The sequence below is a fragment of the Orycteropus afer genome, unplaced genomic scaffold (assembly GCF_000298275.1).
Source record: "Orycteropus afer afer isolate SDZICR_OR568_19922 unplaced genomic scaffold, OryAfe1.0 scaffold00360, whole genome shotgun sequence".
Classification (NCBI taxonomy): domain Eukaryota; kingdom Metazoa; phylum Chordata; class Mammalia; order Tubulidentata; family Orycteropodidae; genus Orycteropus; species Orycteropus afer.
In genome coordinates, this window is record NW_006921947.1 from 460366 (window position 1) to 461464 (window position 1099).

Genomic DNA, 1099 nt, shown 5'->3' on the forward strand with positions numbered 1-1099 from the left:
AGACTTGGGCTTTGAGTGCCAGTTTCAAACTGTGATGTAAGGAAGGGGAAGAGTAAGCCCCGTTGTTTAGGGCATCATGGGAGGATAGCGCCTGGCTTGTGGGTAAGTGCTCAGCAAATGACAGTGCTTACTCTTAGCGGTTCCCTTTGCACCAAGCACACTGATCCTCATAAGCTCACGTGGAGGAATGTAATGGTACCTTTTATTTTACAGGGTTCTGAAGTCAAAGATCTGGTGATTAACAATGGCAGGAAAATCATCGCTTTTTAAAGTAATTCTCCTTGGAGATGGTGGAGTCGGGAAGAGTTCTCTTATGAACAGATACGTAACCAATAAATTTGATACCCAGCTGTTCCATACAATAGGTGTGGAGTTTTTAAATAAAGATCTGGAGGTGGATGGACATTTTGTGACCATGCAGATTTGGGACACAGCCGGTCAGGAGCGGTTCAGGAGCCTGAGGACGCCGTTTTACAGAGGTTCTGACTGTTGCCTGCTGACTTTTAGTGTCGATGATTCTCAGAGCTTCCAGAACTTGAGCAATTGGAAGAAAGAATTCATATATTACGCAGATGTGAAAGAGCCAGAAAGCTTTCCTTTTGTGATTTTGGGAAATAAGGTCGACATAAGTGAGCGACAAGTGTCTGCAGAAGAAGCCCAAGCTTGGTGCAGGGACAACGGCGACCATCCTTACTTTGAAACAAGTGCAAAAGACGCCACTAATGTCGCAGCAGCCTTTGAGGAGGCGGTTCGAAGAGTCCTCGCTACTGAGGACAGGTCAGATCACTTGATTCAGACAGACATGGTCAATCTGCACAGGCAGCCCAAGCCTAGCTCGTCTTGCTGCTGATCTGTTATTAAAGAGATGGCAGGGTGTTCCAACCGATACACACACACGCTCTGTGTCTCTCTCTCTCTCGCACACACACAGTGCAACTGTGGATCAATGGGTGTTTGCAGCAATGTATCATCTACTAATAAAATTAAACTAATCTCTATTGCTGCTTCATTAGTGGGTGGGAGAAGGGACACATCCACTCATGAGGAATCTATTTACTGAATAATGGCACCTTCCATTGGTAAATTGTAACGGCTGTCT

At 45.6% G+C, this 1099-nt stretch overlaps 1 protein-coding gene across 1 annotated transcript; it reads left to right on the forward strand.

Moving 5' to 3' along the window:
- Positions 1-244: 244 nt before the first annotated feature.
- RAB9A (RAB9A, member RAS oncogene family) lies at positions 245-850 on the forward strand. Its single transcript, XM_007952819.2, has one exon. It carries the CDS (start codon positions 245-247, stop codon positions 848-850), a length of 606 nt encoding a protein of 201 aa, XP_007951010.1.
- Positions 851-1099: the final 249 nt, after the last annotated feature.